The 18,875-nt window shown below is 37.7% G+C and overlaps 1 protein-coding gene across 1 annotated transcript; it reads right to left on the bottom strand.

Annotated features, from left to right (window-relative positions):
* Positions 1 to 1,014: 1,014 nt before the first annotated feature.
* On the bottom strand, positions 1,015 to 1,981 carry LOC103682349 (olfactory receptor 6C2-like). Its single transcript, XM_008711940.2, has one exon. The coding sequence runs from the start codon at positions 1,948 to 1,950 to the stop codon at positions 1,015 to 1,017; it is 936 nt and encodes a 311-aa protein (XP_008710162.2). The 5' UTR covers positions 1,951 to 1,981.
* Positions 1,982 to 18,875: the final 16,894 nt, after the last annotated feature.

Here is an 18,875-nt window from a genome sequence, read left to right as displayed (position 1 = left end):
AATACTTTACCTGTCAAATCTGGTGACAACTGAGTTGAGGTGGGGCAGTGGAGAAGCTTTATCAAATTTGCTGTGACTGCCTGTCTTTGGATGGAGACTATAGCTGAGATGGAAAATCAACTGCATTTATCACCAATGTGAAGCTGACAAAGTCATTTATTATTTTTTTTTTTAAAGATTTTATTTATTCGACAGGATAGAGACAGCCAGTGAGAGAGGGAACACAAGCAGGGGGAGTGGGAGAGGAAGAAGCAGGCTCATAGCAGAGGAGCCTGATGTGGGACTCGATCCCATAACGCCGGGATCACGCCCTGAGCCGAAGGCAGACGCTTAACCGCTGTGCCACCCAGGCGCCCCTGACAAAGTCATTTAAATCCGGCATCTGGCTGGTAGGTGGGAAAAGAAAGGGATGGTGAATAACATATTACATGTTTTATAGGTCAGGTCTAGAAATGGTGCACATCACTTCCACAGCCTTTCTGTTAAGTATAACATAGGCTACACAGTCACACCTAACAGTATACAAATATGGCACAAAGAAAAAAAATGTGGTCTACTGTTTTTCCAGGGATAACAACCAACCTGTTTGGCAAACATCAGTTGCTGTCAGACACTAAGAGTAAATACCCCAGAGTTTAGTTTTCGTGAAGAATAAAAAATGGAATAGGGTTCACACAGTAAGCTGTTTAAAAAGAAAGTGGGAGGGGCGCCTGGGTGGCACAGCGGTTAAGCATCTGCCTTCGGCTCAGGGTGTGATCCCGGCGTTATGGGATTGAGCCCCACATCAGGCTCCTCCGCTATGAGCCTGCTTCTTCCTCTCCCACTCCTCCTGCTTGTGTTCCCTCTCTTGCTGGCTGTCTCTGTCGAATAAATAAATAAAATCTTTAAAAAAAAAAAAAGAAAGTGGGAATGTCTGTATGACTGTGGAATAAATGATATAGAGACAAATAGTATTAGAAGGTCATGTTTGTGCCTCTTCATCCTTTCAGTTGGATGCATTGACTCATTTCTCCTTTACATCTTTGAGAGCAATGCAATTTTTTTAATTGAGTCATGAAAAGCTTGCCTCACTTGCTTGTTTCTCAGTGTGTAAATAAAGGGATTCAACATGGGTGAGATAGAAGCAATAAGGAGTGAAATCCCTTTATTAATAGCTACTTCATCCTTGGCTGAAGGTTTGACATAAATGAAGATGCAGCTACCATACGTAATGGAAACAACAATCATGTGGGAGGAACAAGTGGAAAAGGCCTTTTTCCTTTGCTGGGCAGAGGGAAACCGTAGAATGGTCCCAATGATGTAAATGTAGGAAAGAGCTACACACATGAGGGTGACGATGAGGGTCAATGCTGCACAGACTATAACCATCTGTTCTATCAACCATGTGTCTGAGCAAGAGATCTTCAGGATAGGAGATGCATCACAGCAAAAATGATCAATGATGTTTGAATCACAGAATTCCAGGCCCAAACCTAGACTCATTGGTGGGAGAATGATGATGAGTGCCGCTACCCAACAGAAGAGGATGAAGTTCCTGCAGACTCTGCTGCTCATGATGATGGTGTAACGCAGGGGTTTGCAGATGGCCACATAGCGATCATAGGACATGGTGGCCAGGAGAAAAAATTCTGTTACTGCAAAGAGGTCTGTAAACAGCAATTGACTGGCACAAGCATTATAGGTAATGGACTTGTCCCCAGATGATATGCTGTATAAGAATCTGGGGACACAAGCAGTTGTGAATGAAATTTCTAGGAAGGAGAAATTTTGGAGGAAAAGATACATCGGTGTTTTAAGGTGGGAATCAATCAGAGTGAGGATGATGATGGTTAGGTTGCCAGATACACTGAACATGTAGGAAAGAAACAGAAAGATAAAAAGCAAAATTTTCATTTGAGGGTCCTCTGTCAGTCCCAGCAAGATGAACGTTATTGATGTTTGGTTTCTCATCCTTGACTACTGTTTTTTGCCCAATCTGCTTGAAACAATAGAGAAAATTATATGAAGAACTCCAAAGTCCTGGTCACTGTCTAACCTCAAGAGAAGTAAATCTGAGAGTGATTCCTATACACTGGTTAGTTGAGAAGTGAGTGCACGTAACACAGACAATGTTTGATTACCTCTTTGTGTCAAACAAACCGAGTCTTCACATTTGAATCACATACTTTCTATTGCTGCTTCTAATAAATCTACAGCTTAGGTAAACTTGGTGTCAGTTCAATATATTATCTTATAAACATATTTGAATAAAAAATCCTGTCCATAAATTGCTTTTGAATCAACAATTCTGCCCTCCCCAAATTTTCTATCTGCAGACATGGTTCTAGCAGAGAAGACTTTGAAGAAAAACTAACAATGGTCTTTGGCAAGATAATCCCAGTATTAAAGTTTACATGAGTATTAATTATTAAACAGGCAATGTATACTTATTGCATAGCTTATGCTGTGTCAGCTTATTTAGACCATTGTCTTGGAAGTGTGTTTAAGACATTTTTAATTGGTATATGCAAATAATGAATCATGGAATATTGCATCAAAAACTGGGCATGTACTGTATTGTGACTAATTTAACAAAATAAAAATCATAAAAAAAGATATTTTTAATTGGGAAACAAAATACATTTTTATTGGCTATGTTTTCTTAAAGATTCATTTTAATGTGTTAACAACCCAATTTTTTTCTGGTTTCACCATAGAAATTTTACTTTAAAGGTACACATTTAGCATTGTAATATTTACCTTTGGCTGTATTTTGTTTCTATTTTAGAATAGATTTTGATGATTTTGGGGTATCCTTGTGCTAGGAAGAGTTTCTCCCCAGCTTGCAAGCTGAGGTGTGGGATTGTATTGTCTCATTCAGTACTTTCTTCTAGATTTCTTCAGCAGTGAAAGCCCTCTTATACTCTAACTAACTGCTACTGTTCTTGAGAACCTTCCCCTCTTTTCCCATCAAAGGGTTCTCAGTAAAAGCAAATTCTTGATATTAAAATTCTAAACTAAATTTCTGTTGTTTCTAAACACGTTTGACAATAACATATCGCTCCTTGTATGTATTGCATAGCAATGTGTCGGATTTAAAATTTATTACAGAGAAGTAAGGGAACATTAGGAGTATGTTTATAGAGTTGAAGAGGCACATCCTTGCTTTTTTGTTTGTTTTTGGCTAGCCTTGTTTCAGTTTGAAATATAAGCAACCACCTTATTATAAATGACATTTAGCAATATCAGGTGGAAGAAGTTTTAGCCATTTCTGAATTATACTTCCATATTTTCACTTAAAGTTCACTACATAGTAATTGTCTCCTCTGTCCTATTTACCATTTGTACATCAACTCCTCTGATTTTTGCACCATTTAAATTACACTAGCCAAGGTCACCCACCACCAGCCTCCCTCTTGTTTCACTCATTAAATAAAATTCAGTCTTCATTTACCTCAAACACTGTGGCATATGAGACTATAAACTGCTAATTTATGAAAGTCTTTACAGCTTCATTCCCACTATTTCACTTTTCCTTGAATTTCTTCCTACTGCTTTGTCTATTCTTTTTTGTTCTCTTTCGTGGTTTTTCTTTTTCTAATCCCTGTGGTTATTTATGCATCTGAAATCTCTTCTCTAGAAAATACTTTCTTTTGCTCTCTCTTATGAATGAGGTGATTCTTATAAGTAAGGTGGCTTCGAATAGGCTGGTAATTCCGAAATTTACATCTGCAGGAAAAATACATCTTACGGTGTTCTGATTTCAACATTCAGCGTATTCTTGGGCGTCGAGATCAGACTTAGAGGGTTTGAATGTACACTTTCCCTTTTTCCATTCTGAGTGTCTTTGAGCAATTTGCTTAACTTCTTTATCTTGTGCTTTTTTTCATGTGCAAAATTCAGCTAAATTAATACTTACGTCTTAGGGTTATACTGATAAATTTAGATAATATAGATAAATATATAGAGGTGCATTTGGAATATGGTGAATACTCATTAACTACACTGAGCATTCTTATTTTGTTATCTTCTTATTTCTTTTAGAGAGTCCTGTAGATGTGCACATTTCAGGATTTTAAGTGTGCCTCTCACTATTGCATATCCTTCCCTGTCAACCCTAAGTCTCATATAAGGACATTCTTTATTGTTCCTTTTTCTTTACTCCCATTTTATCACTAGGTCTTGCCATTCTGGTTCTGTTCTTAATTTGTTACTTTTACTCTCGCACTCACAGTTCTAATTTTATTCTGGGTGTCTTTATCTCATAGCTAAAATATTGGAAAGGCATATTAACATACACTTAACATATGTCTTTGCTTCTCCATCAATATTTTAAAATCAACGCAAGCAAATCATTTTTTAAAAACCCCAGATGTAAGACAGTGAGTCAGTGGCCTCTGCCACAAAAGTAACGGATATGGATGTAACCAAATTATCAGAAATGGAATTCAGAGTAACAATGGTCAAGATAATGAGTAGACTTGAGAAAAGTATTCAGGAAAATATTACTGAGAATATAGAATCCCTAAGGGCGGAAATGAGAGCGAATCTGACAGAAATTAAAAATTCTATGAGCCAAATGCAGGCAAAACTAGAGGCTCTGACGGCCAGGGTCACGGAAGCGGAGGAAAGGGTTAGTGAATTGGAGGATGGGTTAATAGAGGAAAAAATAAAAATAGAAGATGGTCTTAAAAAAATCCACGCCCACGAATGTTGGCTACGGGAGATTACTGACTCAACGAAACGATCCAATGTTAGAATCATCGGCATCCCCGAGGGGGTGGAGAAAAACAGAGGTCTAGAAGAGATATTTGAACAAATTGTAGCTGAAAACTTCCCTAATCTAGCAAGGGAAACAAACATTCGTGTCCAAGAGGCAGAGAGGACCCCTCCCAAGCTCAACCACGACAAACCTACGCCACGTCACGTCATAGTGCAATTCGCAAATATTAGATGCAAGGATACAGTATTGAAAGCGGCCAGGGCAAAGAAATTTCTCACGTACCAAGGCAAAAGCATCAGAATTACGTCAGACCTGTCTACACAGACCTGGAATGAGAGAAAGGGTTGGGGGAGCATATTTAAAGCTCTTTCAGAGAAAAACATGCAGCCAAGGATCCTTTATCCAGCAAGGCTGTCATTCAGAATTGATGGAGAAATAAAGACATTTCAGAATCGCCAGTCACTAACCAATTTTGTAACCATGAAACCAGCCCTACAGGAGATATTACGGGGGGTTCTATAAAAGTAAAAAGGCCCCAAGAGTGATACAGAACAGAAAGTCACAGCCAATACAAACAAAGACTTTACTGGCAACATGGCATCATTAAAATCATATCTCTCAGTGATCAGTCTTAAGGTAAATGGTTTGAACCATCCCATAAGACGCCACAGGGTTGCAGATTGGATAAAAAGAAATGACCCATCCATTTGCTGTCTACAAGAGACTCATTTCGAACCCAAAGATGCATTCAGACTGAGAGTAAGGGGATGGAGTACCATCTTTCACGCAAATGGACCTCAAAAGAAAGCTGGGGTAGCAATTCTCATATCAGACAAATTGGATTTTAAACTACACACTATAGTTAGAGATGCAGAAGGGCACTATATTATTCTTAAGGGAAGTATTCAACAAGTGGATATGACAATTATAAATATATATGCCCCCAACAGGGGAGCAGCAAGATACACAAGCCAACTCTTAACCAGAATAAAGAGACATATAAATAAAAATACATTAATAGTAGGGGACCTCAACACTCCACTCTCAGAAATAGACAGAACACCCTGGCAAAAACTAAGCAAAGAATCAAAGGCTTTGAATGCCATACTCGACGAGTTGGACCTCATAGATATATATAGAACACTACACCCCAGAACCAAAGAATACTCATTCTATTCTAATGCCCATGGAACATTCTCAAGAATAGACCATGTTCTGGGACACAAAACAGGTCTCAACCGATACCAAAAGATTGAAATTATCCCCTGCATATTCTCAGACCACAGTGCTCTGAAACTGGAACTCAACCACAAGGAAAAATTTGGAAGAAACTCAGACACCTGGAGACTAAGAACCATCCTGCTCAGGAATGACTCAATAAACCAGGAAATCAAAAATCAAATTAAACAATTTATGGAGACCAATGAGAATGAAAATACAACAGTCCAAAACCTATGGGATACTGCAAAGGCAGTCCTAAGGGGGAAATACATAGCCATCCAAGCCTCACTCAAAAGAATAGAAAAATCTAAAATGCAGTTTTTATATTCTCACCTCAAGAAGCTGGAACAGCAACAGAGGGACAGGCCTAATCCACGCACGAGGAAGCAGTTGACCAAAATTAGAGCTGAAATCAATCAAGCAGAAACCAGAAGTACAGTAGAGCAGATCAACAGGACTAGAAGCTGGTTCTTTGAGAGAATCAATAAAATTGACAGACCACTGGCAAGACTTATCCAAAAGAAAAGAGAAAGGACCCAGATTATTAAAATTATGAATGAAAAAGGAGAGGTCACGACGAACACCATTGAAATTGGAAGGATTATTAGAAATTTTTATCAACAGCTATATGCCAATAAACTAAGCAATCTGGAAGAGATGGAATCCTTCCTGGAAACCTATAAACTACCAAGATTGAAACCGGAAGAAATTGATTCCTTAAACAGGCCAATTAATTATGAAGAAATTGAGTCAGTGATAAACAACCTTCCAAATAACAAAACTCCAGGCCCGGACGGTTTTCCTGGGGAATTCTACCAAACATTCAAAGAAGAAATAATACCTATTCTCCTAAAGCTATTTCAAAAAATAGAAACAGAAGGAAAGCTACCAAACTCATTCTATGAGGCCAATATTACCTTGATCCCCAAACCAGGCAAAGACCCCCTCAAAAAGGAGAATTACAGACCGATTTCCCTAATGAATATGGACGCCAAAATCCTCAACAAGATACTTGCTAATAGAATCCAACAGTACATTAAAAGGATTATCCATCACGATCAAGTGGGATTCATACCTGGGATGCAAGCGTGGTTCAATATTCGCAAATCAATCAGCGTGATACATCATATCAACAAGAAAAGACTCAGGAACCATATGATCCTCTCAATCGATGCCGAAAAAGCATTTGACAAAATACAGCATCCTTTCCTGATTAAAACCCTTCAGAGTGTAGGAATAGAAGGTACATTTCTCAATCTCATAAAAGCCATCTATGAAAAGCCTACTGCAAATATTATTCTCAATGGGGAAAAGCTGGAAGCCTTTCCCTTAAGATCAGGAACTCGACAAGGATGCCCACTCTCGCCACTATTATTCAACATAGTACTAGAAGTCCTTGCAACAGCAATCAGACGACAAAAAGGGATCAAAGGTATTCAAATTGGCAAAGAAGAAGTCAAAATGTCTCTCTTTGCAGATGACATGATACTCTATATGGAAAACCCAAAAGAAGCCACTCCCAAACTATTAGAAGTTATAGAGCAATTCAGTAACGTGGCAGGATACAAAATAAATGCTCAGAAATCAGTTGCATTTCTATACACGAATAACGAGACTGAAGAAAGAGAAATTAGGGAATCCATCCCATTTACAATAGCACCAAAAACCATACATTACCTTGGAATTAACTTAACCGGAGACGTAAAGGATCTATATTGTAGAAACTATAAATCACTCTTCAAAGACATTGAGGAAGACATAAAAAGATGGAAAGATATTCCATGCTCATGGATCGGAAGAATTAACATAGTTAAAATGTCCATGCTACCCAGAGCAATCTACACTTTCAATGCTATCCCGATCAAAATACCAAGGACATTTTTCAAAGAACTGGAACAAACAGTCCTTAAATTTGTATGGAAACAGAAAAGGCCCCGAATCTCCAAGGAACTGTTGAAAAGGAAAAACAAAGCTGGGGGCATCACAATGCCGGATTTCGAGCTGTACTACAAAGCTGTGATCACAAAGACAGCATGGTACTGGCACAAAAACAGACACATAGACCAATGGAACAGAATAGAGAGCCCAGAAATTGACCCTCAGCTCTTTGGGAAACTAATTTTTGATAAAGCAGGAAAAAACATCCAGTGGGAAAAAGACAGTCTCTTCAATAAATGGTGCTGGGAAAATTGGACAGCTACATGCAAAAGAATGAAACTTGACCACTATCTCACACCATACACAAAAATAAACTCCAAATGGATGAAAGACCTCGATGTGAGACAGGAATCCCTCAAAATTCTAGAGGAGAACATAGGCAGCAACCTCTACGACATCGGCCAAAGCAACCTTTTTCATGACACATCCCCAAAGGCAAGAGAAACAAAAGATAAAATGAATTTATGGGACTTCATCAAGATTAAAAGTTTCTGCACAGCCAAGGAAACAGTCAGAAAAACTAAGAGGCAGCCCACCGAATGGGAGAATATATTTGCAAATGACACTACAGATAAAGGACTGGTATCCAAGATCTACAAAGAACTTTTCAAACTCAATACACGAGAAACAAATAAACAAATCAAAAAATGGGCAGACTACAGTCTATAGAGTCAGAGTGCTGGTTTCACGTCTCCTGATTCAATTTGCTTCAGTTATGTACTAGCAGTTCCCATAAAAGGCCATGCTTAAAATTATCTCTGGAAATTCTCAGATGCTGATCCCGTTGATTTTAGTGATTTCTATAGTTGCAGCCTCTACCCTCCCTATCCGTCTTTCAAGTCTTGGTTTAGGTATAAATTTCACTAGGAATCTATATTCCTTAAGATAGAAGTAGCTTTTCCTCTTAATATTCCCATTGTAGTCTATGACCAGTCTTATGATAGCTCTTGTGACTAACTTGTCAAACAGTGTTGACAAATTTTATGTTGAACATTATGGAGAGAAAAAGAGAGTGAGAGACAGGGAGCCAGCATGCATGTAAGCGTGTGGTGAGCGGCAAAGGGAAAGGGAGAGAGAGAATCTCAAGCAGGCTGCATGCTCAGCAAGAGCCAAGGAGGGACCCAATCTCACCACACTGAGATCATGACCTGAGCCAAAATCAAAGATCAGACACTTAACTGACTGAGCCATCCAGGCACTCCTTTCCTGAATTTTTTATGAAGCTTGTGAATTTTGGTGCCTCTGATAACCCGTTCAGTGTTGTATAAAGAAATACTAAGGGCAGAGTTCAGAGACTCTGCAGTTTTGGACGTGAGGCAATACGTATTTCACATTTCTTTCTCAACTACCATTAGGTAATTAATTATATGGGCAGCTATTTCCTTTTGTAAATAAAGAGTCTGTGTCTTTTTTCCCCCCTTCAGTCCAAAAAAGAAAAGGATATGAATGGTTTCACTTATTTCTAGCCATCTGAACTCAACAAGAAACCTAGAAGTGTGCTTTTCTAAGGTCTGGTGAATTGAAGCATGTTAATTCTATCAAGACAGTAACATGTAACAGCATCAGAGTCCTATGGATAGGAAATTACCTTGGATTGTAGGCCTCTCTGCAGAAAAGGAGCACTGATCTATGCTCAGGGGAAGAAATCATTAACTGATAACCAGGTACCCTTTTAGACAGGCTCATGTAGGAATTGACCCTTCTCAACCCAATTGAGAAAATTCTAAAGCTCTCGGTGCTTCATTGTGGCATCCTAACTCAGAGCGCTGTCCCAGGTGCCCAAACTCTGCTTTCTTTCTGATCACCAACACTTACCTTCTGTGATCCTGGAATATTTAGTGAATGTTCTGGTAAACCAGTCTAATTCAGGTGTATTTTCAATTTAGTATAGTGCAAGGAATATTTGTGTTTATAATTAGCTCACTGTTTGCTAACAAGCACATTGCTAATAACCTGGCACTCTGATGAAGGCACAGGTACATGTTGGTGTAAATATATACTGATTGATAAGTGTCATGTTGTGGGGCAGGTCATTTCTGTTTGTCCCTCCTATTTCTATGACTACTCATGAATTAATTCAAAACGTATTTATTGAGAACCTATGATTGGTATTGCTATAGATACTAAGGATGAAAAGAGTGAACAGGTTCTGGACCCATCTCTACTGATACGTGTATTAAATATGTGCAGTGAGTCCAATCCATTAACATTTAATTTTTCTAAAAGAAAATAACATTTTAAATAATAATTTGCTTTTTTGGAGATATCAAAGTTAATTTATTTCCATCTCATATTTAAAAAGATCAGTCTGAGATTTGCAGAGAACAAGGAACCAGACTGTTGAATGAAGAAAGAAACTGAAATTACCAAATAAGAATATACTTACTTACTCTTCTGGCTTTAGGTGACTGTGTAATCCTGATGGTCCCAACAATGAAACTGGAAGTGTAAGTGGAGTCAAATATGCACACAAATGCCCCTCTCACGGACACATACACACTCATGGACAGTTTTTTACTGCAGATAGTGTTTGTTCTCTGAGTTACCAACAAACTCTCATTAAATATTCTATTCTGCTTTAAACCAAGGGAAAAAATTTCTTATATAGCAAACCTGAAAAAAAAACCTGTAATTTATTTTAAATGATAATCAATCTAAGGTGAGTTTTAGAAGATTTTGACAGATGATTTCTGATTGCTCTGGGCAAATATAGAATTTTACACGGTGAAGTTACATGAGTGCTTTATTATTTCAGACTGTTATGGATGTGCAGGAGCTCTCTCTGTGGATAAAGAGTGGGTCCTCTGTGACCGAAGTTTGAACACGACTAATGACTCTAATATGCAGTGCATTTTGGCAAAATACATAATAGAGGGAGCGGTGGGGATCATGTCCTTGGAGACAATAAGGTGCAACCATTTTATTAGATGCATTGCAAGGGCAAAACAATAATTTTCTGATGAAAAGAAATTTCTGGCTACTCTTCAACCCATAGATAAGAAAATATTAACAAAAGGCAACAAAATTGTTTTAGGTCTGTACTTTCAGTGGAAAAATGTGTAAATATACTTGAAAGTAGTATACATTCAATCAATTTCTGTCAATACTTTTCCATGATAAAAATATAGATTTGCATCACAATTTTTTTCTGCGTTGTACTCTTTATGGACAAGCCATTATTTGCTAAAGCTTCCCATATTTAACTATTTTAAATTCTAAATAAAAATTTTATTTTTTATGAATACCATTTCTTTAGTATAAATCATTAGAAGAGGAATTTGTGAGGTAAAGGCCAGATTATATATTTAAAATTAATTAATTAATTTTTTTAGTGTTCAAGGATTTATAGTTGCATATAACACCCGGTGCTCATCACAACAGAAGTGTATTGCCATACTTTGCTTCCAATGTGTAATGACACATAATATTCACAAAAGTGTTTGGGTCCCTTGCCATTGTTGGGATTGTGAAGGAATCCCATCCAATTCCTTGCTTGGTTTCTGAGTCAGAGAGAGAAAGTAGGCAAGTAAATAGATATTAAAATTCCAGTTTTATTGTAGATACAAGTACTGAAATGTTGGCTTTGAACATCGCAATAAGAAAACTTGAGTTAGTCATCTCTGTCAGATAGGCAGTACTGGATCCAAATCTACCCCACATACCAGGGGGTACCTTTTATTGAATGACTTCAAGCAGTTTCAAATCTAGTTGTAGAAAAGACATTAAAGAGGGAAGGGAATAGGATAGATCTAACATACCCAGATCCTTGTTCAAAATCTACCTGTCGGGGTGCCTGGGTGGCACAGTGGTTAAGCGTCTGCCTTCGGCTCAGGGCGTGATCCCAGCGTTATGGGATGGAGCCCCACATCGGGCTCCTCTGCTATGAGCCTGCTTCTTCCTCTCCCACTCCCCCTGCTTGTGTTCCCTCTCTCGCTGGTTGTCTCTATCTCTGTCAAATAAATGAATAAAATCTTTAAAAAAAAAATCTACCTGTCATGGGTACAGAGTTTCAGTTTGGGAAGATGGAAGAAGTAGTGTAGCTAGAAAGTGGTGATGGCTGGACAGCAATGTAAATATACCTAATACCACTGAAGAGTATGTACAGTTAAAATTTTTTAAATGCTAAATTCTGTGATATATGCATTTTACCACAATAAAAAGAAGGGGGGAAAAAAAGAAAAGTTAGAAAGATAAAATCAAAACAAAACAAAAACCCCAAAGCCCCCAAATCTACCTATCAGATAAGTCTTTTCAACACCAGTGGAAGGAGAGATAGGAGAGGGGCAGGAGAATTGCACAAATGAGTTATTGAAAAAATCTTCAAACCTTAGAAATAAAGTAGGAGAATGCCTATCTTTACAATGTCATTATTTTACAAGTTCATCCAAAAATTATTTAATTACTCAGGAAAATACGCAGGAATTTGACTTTGTTATTTACTTTTTGCTTAAAGTCCACACACCTTGAATTGACACATTAACTGTAGATTTCTGTTCAGTAGAAAAGATATCCTAAAGACTACAGTTTTATGGTACTATAGGATATTAATCAATTGAGTATCTAATAGATACTGAACAGTAGTCTTTTGTTTTTATAGTGTTTATTCCTTGAATTCTCCTTTGAAACAGCCTTAACACGTTACTTGTTTAACTAGTTGAATAAAATATTTTGCATGTGTTTGTTGAATAACTGTATGAATCATGTATTTTTTTACTTTTTGAAAATTACTCTTAAAAGAATGCCCCTCCACATGGAGAGAAATATGAGGAGTAGGGAGCATATATTTCTTCCTAATTTTCACATAATCACCATATTTCTAAGATTTTCTCTTAACCCATTGGCTTAACATTAAACCTATGCTTAACAATGTGTATGCTTATACCGCTTAAGAGAGAAATCAGTTCACTTTAAGGCAGAAGAGCGCACCTTCCCAGTTTTATTTTCCCATTGCCAGTTCCTTTGAATATCTTTCTGGGCCCATGTTGGACATTTCAGAATTTACTCCAAATCAGAGTACTAGATAAAAAGTGAGCCAGGCCACACTAAACCTGTAACTGAAAATCTACCTTCTAATAGTTTTTCAGTGTCAAGTACAGACATGTAATCTAACACAGACAACCTAATATCATGTGACACTGTAGATACTGTAGTAATAAAATTCTACAACTTAGAGATATCCCAAATGTAGACCATTAAAAATTCCTATAGAGCATATAGGTACAGAGTTCTTAGACGGTAGTCCTAGAAAATAAATTTGTGAAATAAAAATTTTTAGCCTCTCCCAAGTTTTATTCTGTTCATTCTAATCTTAACAGTTTCATTGAAATATGACTGATAATCAGAAAACCGCACACATTTAATGTATACGACTTGATGAGTTTGTACCTCCGTACACATCTGTGAAACCATCACCACAATCAAGTTAATGAACGTATGCATCACCTTTATTTTAAGTAGAGGGCACTTAATGTTTGGATAGAATTCAGATTTTTTTTTTCAAAAGCTAAAGCTTGAGTTGATATCTTCTAATTTGGATTAATTCCTTTAAGGACTTAAAAGATATAAAAGTCTAATTTGCCCATTTTTAGAGATTCTGAAGTGTTAGGGAAACCAATGAATTTATTATGTCACTCTTTTTAGTCTTTATCCTACCATATAGGAAATGTACTAAAACAACCTCAACCTTGGTAGCAGTTACCCCAAGATGTGAATTTTCCAAGAATATTTGTTTTAAAAATTCTCCTTAAACTTAAACCCCACAAGATATTTTTATTATTGTGTTATACAGACAGTGTGCATTTAACTTTCCAACTTTTTTCTTACTTATTCTGTACTTCATTCCTCTTGGCATCCTCAAGAATACATGCCATTATTTTTCTTCGATATAAAGAGCGCTGTATTATTTTTTCTTTTACTGTAGGTATACTGGTAATGAATTCACTTAGTGTTTGTTTTTCTGGAAATTTCTCTGTTTCACCTGTATGTATTGATGTATAACACATTTATAATAGAGGCACATAATTAAATATTACTGGTTAATTCTTTACAAATATATACAACCATATAACCACCACCCAGATAAAGACAGAATATTGCCAGCAATCAAAACAAGTCTCCCTTATCCTCTGGCAGTCAAGATTCACCCGAAGGCAGCTACTATCCTAGCTTCATGTGTATATTTTCAGAGATATGTATTTTCATTTTTCTCAGGTACATAACTAGGAGAGCCATTACTAAGACATGATAACTGTGTTTATATGAAACTGCCAGAATGTTTTCCTAAGTGTTTATATCATTTCACGTGCCTGCCAGCCGTATATGATACTTCCAGTTGCTCTCCATCCTTGTCATGATGTATGTTGTCAGCTTGCATTCTAATTGTAGCCATTCTAGTGAATGCGTGACTCATTTTAGTGATCATTTGAGTTCCTGATGCCTCATGATATTGAGCTTCTTTACATGGGCCGATTCACTGTTCATGTATCTTCCTTTATGAGGCATCTGATAAATTTTTTGACCATTTTTAGGTGGTTATTATTGTTTGCTGGTATATTGTTGTGGACATTTGCATCTATGATAATGAGGGATACTGGTCAATACTTTTATTCTTGTAATTTCTTGGCCTGGTATTAGTATCAGATTTATGGTGATTTCATAAAATGAGTGCGAGAATATTCTCTCTTCAAGTGCTCCGAAACATTGGATTATTTACCCTTTTGATAGTATTCACCAGTGAGGCAACATAAACTCGGAATTTTCTTTGTGAAAAGACGTTTAGGTATTAATTCAATTTCTAAACAGAAATAAAGTTATGCAGATTTTCTATTTCTTTATGTGTCAGGTCTGTAATTTACTTATTTCAAATAAGTTTTCCCTTTCATCTAATTTGTCAAGTGTATTGGTTTAACATTGTTCATAGCCTTCCCTTGTTAATATGCTAATATCTAGAGGATCTTTACTGCTGTTTTATCTTGCATTCTTTATATTGGTGTATGTGTCTGGGTTCCGTCAGGAGGCAGAAACCACATGGTGATTTAAACAGTGGTGGTTTAATGTCAAGAATCATTAACCTATGATAAATAAGTGACCATAAGCTATAAGAGAACTTTAGAAGATTCCCTGAGACCCAGGGAGAATTTCACAAGGAAGGATGATTTTGAAGGGGGACCGAATCTCCAAGACGGGTTCAAATCTCTTTGCAGAAGGTATAGTTGCATCACTGGGTGGGGAGAAGTTCACAGGTTTTCCTGGGCCTAAACTAGTCAACAGTCCTGTGCAAGGCGGAAAGAAAAACCGCGGGGCACTGACTAGTCCTAGCCAGTGGGTGCACATGAAGGTGTGCAGAGGTCAGAGGAGTGTAACTGCGGGTGGGAGGTCTTCACATCAGGAAGAACAGAAATAGTGATCTCCAGCCAGGCCAGGGCTGCAAGGCTGCTGAAGGGCTCTGTGTAACTGGAGAGTGGCCGGGGTATAGGTCTCCTCACTCTCACACCTCTGACACGGTGCAGCTGGCAGGACTAGCATGTTGGAGGAAGCCACTGAGAGGACTTGACTGCCAGGTGACACCCAGCTGGACTCTGGCAATTAAAGGCTCCTTACCCCTCCCCTGTCCTGAGAATGTATGGTCTGTCCATCTTTCCTACACTAGCAGCTATGTCGAGGAAATATCCTTTAAAAATAAAGTGTTGTTGAGACCATCTGGACTAGTATAAGGCTGAACCCAAGTGCTCTATATACACTGTTAAGATTCTGGCAGGTGGGTGCAGGGATCTACTCCTCTTGTGGCTGCCCAAGACAAACCTCCTGTGTAAGTTCCCTTGCTTATAAAATGGCCCCCTCTCAGTCTGGAGTGGCCTCCCTCTTTGGTCTCTTCTGGCCCTCTCTGTATGCCAGCCAGTTTGCAAACCAACATAGCAAGAGAAGACCCTTTCTCCTCTGAGCAAGCTTACTATCTTATGATACTGAGTGTCTTAGTATATTGCTATCTGAAATGCCTGAAAGAAATCCATGCTTTCATTATAACAGATTAAAAGTTGAATTTGAAGGTGAAAGACAATATGTAATTGATAATTGGCACAATGGGTAATTTGTTTTATCTCTATTAGTTTATCGATTATATTGATCTCTTTTTTAAACTCAGCTTTGTTAGAATCAGATCTAAAAATACAAAGAACAGACTGATGGTTGCCTTATGGGTGGAGGATGAGGGCATGGACAAAATGGATGAAGGAGAGTGGAAGATACAGGCCTCTAGGTGTGCAATGAATAAGGTACAGGAATAAAAGGCAGAGCATAGGGAATATAGTCAATGATATCTTAATAGTGTTGTACGCTGACAGATGGTAGTTACACTTGTGGTGAACAATGTATGTAGAGGTATTGAATCCGTATGCTATACCTGAAACTAATGTAACATTGTGTGTCAGCTATATTCAAATTTTGCAAAATGGTCCTATAATTAACTTTACATTTCACCAAGTGTTTTCTATTGTTTATTTGATTTCTATTTAATTGATTTCTGCTTTGTCTTCATTATTTCTGTCCTTTATTGTTAACCCGTTCAGAGTATTTTCCCTTTCCTTGTAAGTTTCTTCATTGTCCCATGCTGAAGTGTGGTCAAGGTATGTTAATTTCTCAACATTTGGAGATTTTCTGGATGTCCTGTTTTAACCGAACTTAATATAATTCTTGGGGGACCTGGGTGGCTTAGTCGGTTAAGCACCTGCCTTCTGCTCAGGTCATGATCCTGGAGTCCTGGGATCCAGCTCCATGTTGAGCTTCCTTCTCATCAGGGAGTCTGCTTCTCCCTCTGCCCCTCCCCTTGCTCCTTCTCACTTTCTCCCTCACTCTTTCTCTCTCAAGTAAATAAAATCTTTAAAACAAATAAAAATATATATTTCTGTTGTTCACGGGGCACATAATTTATATTAGACTCAATCCTTTTAAACTTATTGAGATTTGTTTTATGTCCTAGCATAGGACTGTCTTGGTGAATATTTCATGTGCCTTTAAAAAATGTTGAAACTTCTATTCTTTGGTGTATTATTCTTTTTTCTTCCTTCAAATTTTTACTTAAATTCCAGTTAGCTAATGTACAGTGTGATATTAGTTTCAGGTGTACAATTTAGTGATTTATCACTCACATACAAGTGTTCATCACAATAAGTGCCTCTTTAATCCCCATCACCTATTTAACCCATGCCCCCACCCACTTCCCGTCCAGAAACCATCAGTTTGTTCTCTATAGTTAAGAGTCTGTTTCTAGGTTTGCCTCTCTTCCCCCTCCTGCCCTTTGTTCATTTGTTTTGTTTCTTAAGCTCTACATAGGAGTGAAATCATATGGTATTTGTCTTTCTCTGACTGACCTATTTCACTTATCATAATACTCTCTAGCTCTATCGACGTCATTGCGAATGGCATATCATCCTTTTTTATGGCTCTGTAATATTCCATAGATTATGTAAACCACATCTCCTTTATTCATTTATCTATCAATGGACACTTGGGCACTTTCCGTAATTTGGCTGTTGTTGATAATGCTGTTATAAACACAAGGATGCATGTATCCTTTTTTTTTTTTTAAAGACTTTATTCATTTATTCGACAGAGATAGAGACAGCCAGTGAGAGAGGGAACACAAGCAGGAGGAGTGGGAGAGGAAGAAGCAGGCTCATAGCGGAGGAGCCTGATGTGGGGCTCGATCCCATAACGCCGGAATCACGCCCTGAGCCGAAGGCAGACGCTTAACCGCTGTGCCACCCAGGCGCCCCGCATGTATCCTTTTGAATTAGTATTTTTGTATCGTTTGGGTAAATACCTAGTAGTGCAGTTGTGGGATTGTAGGGTAGTTCTATTTTTAACTTTTTGAGGAACCTCCATACTGTTTTCCAGAGTGGCTGCACCAGTTTGCATCACCATGAACAGTGCAGACGGGTTCCCTTTCTCTGCATCCTTGTCAACACCCGTTGTTTCCTGTGTTGTTAATTTTAGCCATTCTGACTGGTGTGTGGTGATATCTCATTGTAGTTTTGATTTGCATTTCCTTGATAATGAGTGATGTTGAGCATCTTTTCATGTGTCTGTTAGCCATCTGTATGCTTCCTTTGGAAAAATGTCTATTCATGTTTTCTGCCCATTTTTGAACTGGATTATTTGTTTTTTGGGTGTTGAGTTTTATAAGTTCTTTATACATTTTAGATACTAACCCTTTATCAGATATGTCATTTGCAAATATCTTCTCCCATTCTGTGGGTTGTCTTTTACTTTTTTCAACTGTTTTCTTTGCTGTGCTCAAGCTTTTTATTTTCGTGAAGGCCCAACCGTTCATTTTTGCTTTTGTTTCCCTTGCCTCCAGAAACATATCTAGAAAGATGTTGCCGTGACCAATGTCCAAGAGATTACTGCCTATGTTTTCCTCTCAGATTTTGATTTTTTTTTGTCTCTTATTTATGTCTGAAACCATTTTGAATTTATTTTTTGTGTATGCTATAAGAAGGTGGTCCAGTTTCATTCTTTTACATGTTGCTGTCCAGTTTTCCCAGCACCATTTGTTGGAGAATGTCTTATGTTGCCAGAGTCAAGGGAAACAAAAACAGGATATAAAACTCTGAGAATCAAATTTTGGAAATTGTATTGTGTCTTTTCAATAGTACCCCTATTGACCTGCCAGTGAATTTTTTCTGCTGGTGTGTAGGTCTTAGTTCCAAAGGGAAGAATGATTCTGTTAGGCAACACAGCAATAGTTCTATTGAAGTAGAAGCTGAAACTCCCACCTGTCCAATTTGTGCTTGCCACTCTGTTGAACCAATGGTTATAGAAGTAGGTTATTATCCTGGCAGGGGTAAATAATTCTGATTATCAAGAGGAAATTATGGACCAGAGAAGACTATAACTAGAATTCAGGATATTGTCTATGATACCCCTTTATTATCTCATGACCCATGATAGATGATAAAGAACCAACACAGAAACAACACAAATCACAGACTTGTCAGGAATGAAGATTTAGTTCACT

Source organism: Ursus maritimus, unplaced genomic scaffold (genome assembly GCF_017311325.1).
Source record: "Ursus maritimus isolate PB19 unplaced genomic scaffold, ASM1731132v1 scaffold_23, whole genome shotgun sequence".
Lineage (NCBI taxonomy): Eukaryota > Metazoa > Chordata > Mammalia > Carnivora > Ursidae > Ursus > Ursus maritimus.
The sequence above is the reverse complement of the archived record's forward strand: the minus strand, read 5'-3'. Positions and strand labels throughout refer to the sequence as shown.

Excerpts from the sequence above, each read along its gene's own strand:
- LOC103682349 (XM_008711940.2), bottom strand. The coding sequence starts at position 1,950 with ATGAGAAACCAAACATCAATAACGTTCATCTTGCTGGGACTGACAGAG.